The 1,311-nt window shown below is 48.1% G+C and overlaps 1 protein-coding gene across 1 annotated transcript; it reads left to right on the forward strand.

The window, feature by feature from the left end:
- Nucleotides 1–231: 231 nt before the first annotated feature.
- On the forward strand, nt 232–603 carry LOC139273464 (histone H2A type 2-C-like; the record flags this gene model as incomplete). The annotated part of the gene is made up of 1 exon (XM_070890369.1): nt 232–603. A coding segment is annotated over exon 1 (372 nt), but the record flags the coding sequence as incomplete, so codon positions are not given.
- Between the last annotated feature and the right edge of the window lie 708 nt (nt 604–1,311).

The raw sequence follows: 1,311 nt of genomic DNA on the forward strand, positions 1-1,311 counted from the left end.
GGGATTTTTGAATTTAAAAAATCGTCAGGTTCTGACTTTGAGAACCAATCATTTTCGCCCTACTTTCATTGGTGGACTAAACAGGCTGTGATTGGTCATGGGAAACGACCAATGAAATTCACCACAGAGTGACCAATCACAAGGTCGCTCCCTGTATCCCTCCAGAATGTATAAGAAGGGCAGATGTGGGAGGAGTTTCTCATTCTTTCTCTGAGCTTGTGAATTGTGGAAATGTCTGGAAGAGGAAAAACCAGCGGTAAAGCTCGGGCCAAGGCCAAGTCTCGCTCCTCCCGAGCCGGACTGCAGTTCCCTGTGGGCCGTGTTCACAGGCTCCTGCGAAAGGGGAACTACGCTGAGCGTGTGGGTGCCGGAGCCCCGGTCTATATGGCTGCTGTGCTCGAGTATCTGACCGCTGAAATCCTGGAGCTGGCCGGCAATGCGGCCCGCGACAACAAAAAGACCCGCATCATCCCCAGACACCTGCAGCTGGCCATCCGCAACGACGAGGAGCTCAACAAGCTGCTGGGAAAGGTGACCATCGCTCAGGGTGGAGTGCTGCCGAATATCCAGGCTGTGCTGCTGCCCAAGAAAACCACCACTTCGTCCAAGACCAAGTAAAGCGGACAAGATTTAATCTAATAACCCAAAGGCTCTTTTCAGAGCCACCCACAGGATCTGTGAAAGGGCTGCTTACTGTCTTAATAGTCATGTACCGATAGATTGGCCTGTTTTAGACCTGTAAACATAGAAAATAGGTGCAGGAGTAGGCTATTCGGTCCTTCGAGCCTGCACCACCATTCAATAAGATCATGGCTGATCTTTCACCTCAGTACCCCTTTCCTGCTTTCTCTCCATACCCCTTAATCTCTTTAGTTATAAGGGCCGCATCTAACTCCCTCTTGAATATATCTAACGAACTGGCATCAACAACTCTGCGGTAGGGAATTCCACAGGTTAACAACTCTTGAGTGAAGAAGTTTCTCCTCATCTCAGTCCTAAATGGCTTACCCCATATCCGAATGGGGGAGTTTTCAGTTCCCAGTCACTGCATTACGGTTCTCTGCTCACAGATACACTCTTCCAGTTAACAGCGAATAATTGAACTACAGTTGTCACTCAACAATTGTATAAATACCGCCACAGGTTCCTTAAATGTTCTTTAATCTGTCTGAAAACTAGAGTCGGCGGTGATGAATTAATGTAGTAATAAAAGGGTCTAGTTTAATTTTGGTCTGGTTTGAGATAGTTTGAATGCTGTTTCTGTTCTCGGGAGCTCCGGCCGTTCCCGGGCTGTGTATTTCTCTGCTAAGC

The sequence above is a fragment of the Pristiophorus japonicus genome, chromosome 9, assembly GCF_044704955.1.
Source record: "Pristiophorus japonicus isolate sPriJap1 chromosome 9, sPriJap1.hap1, whole genome shotgun sequence".
NCBI classification, from domain to species: Eukaryota; Metazoa; Chordata; class Chondrichthyes; family Pristiophoridae; genus Pristiophorus; species Pristiophorus japonicus.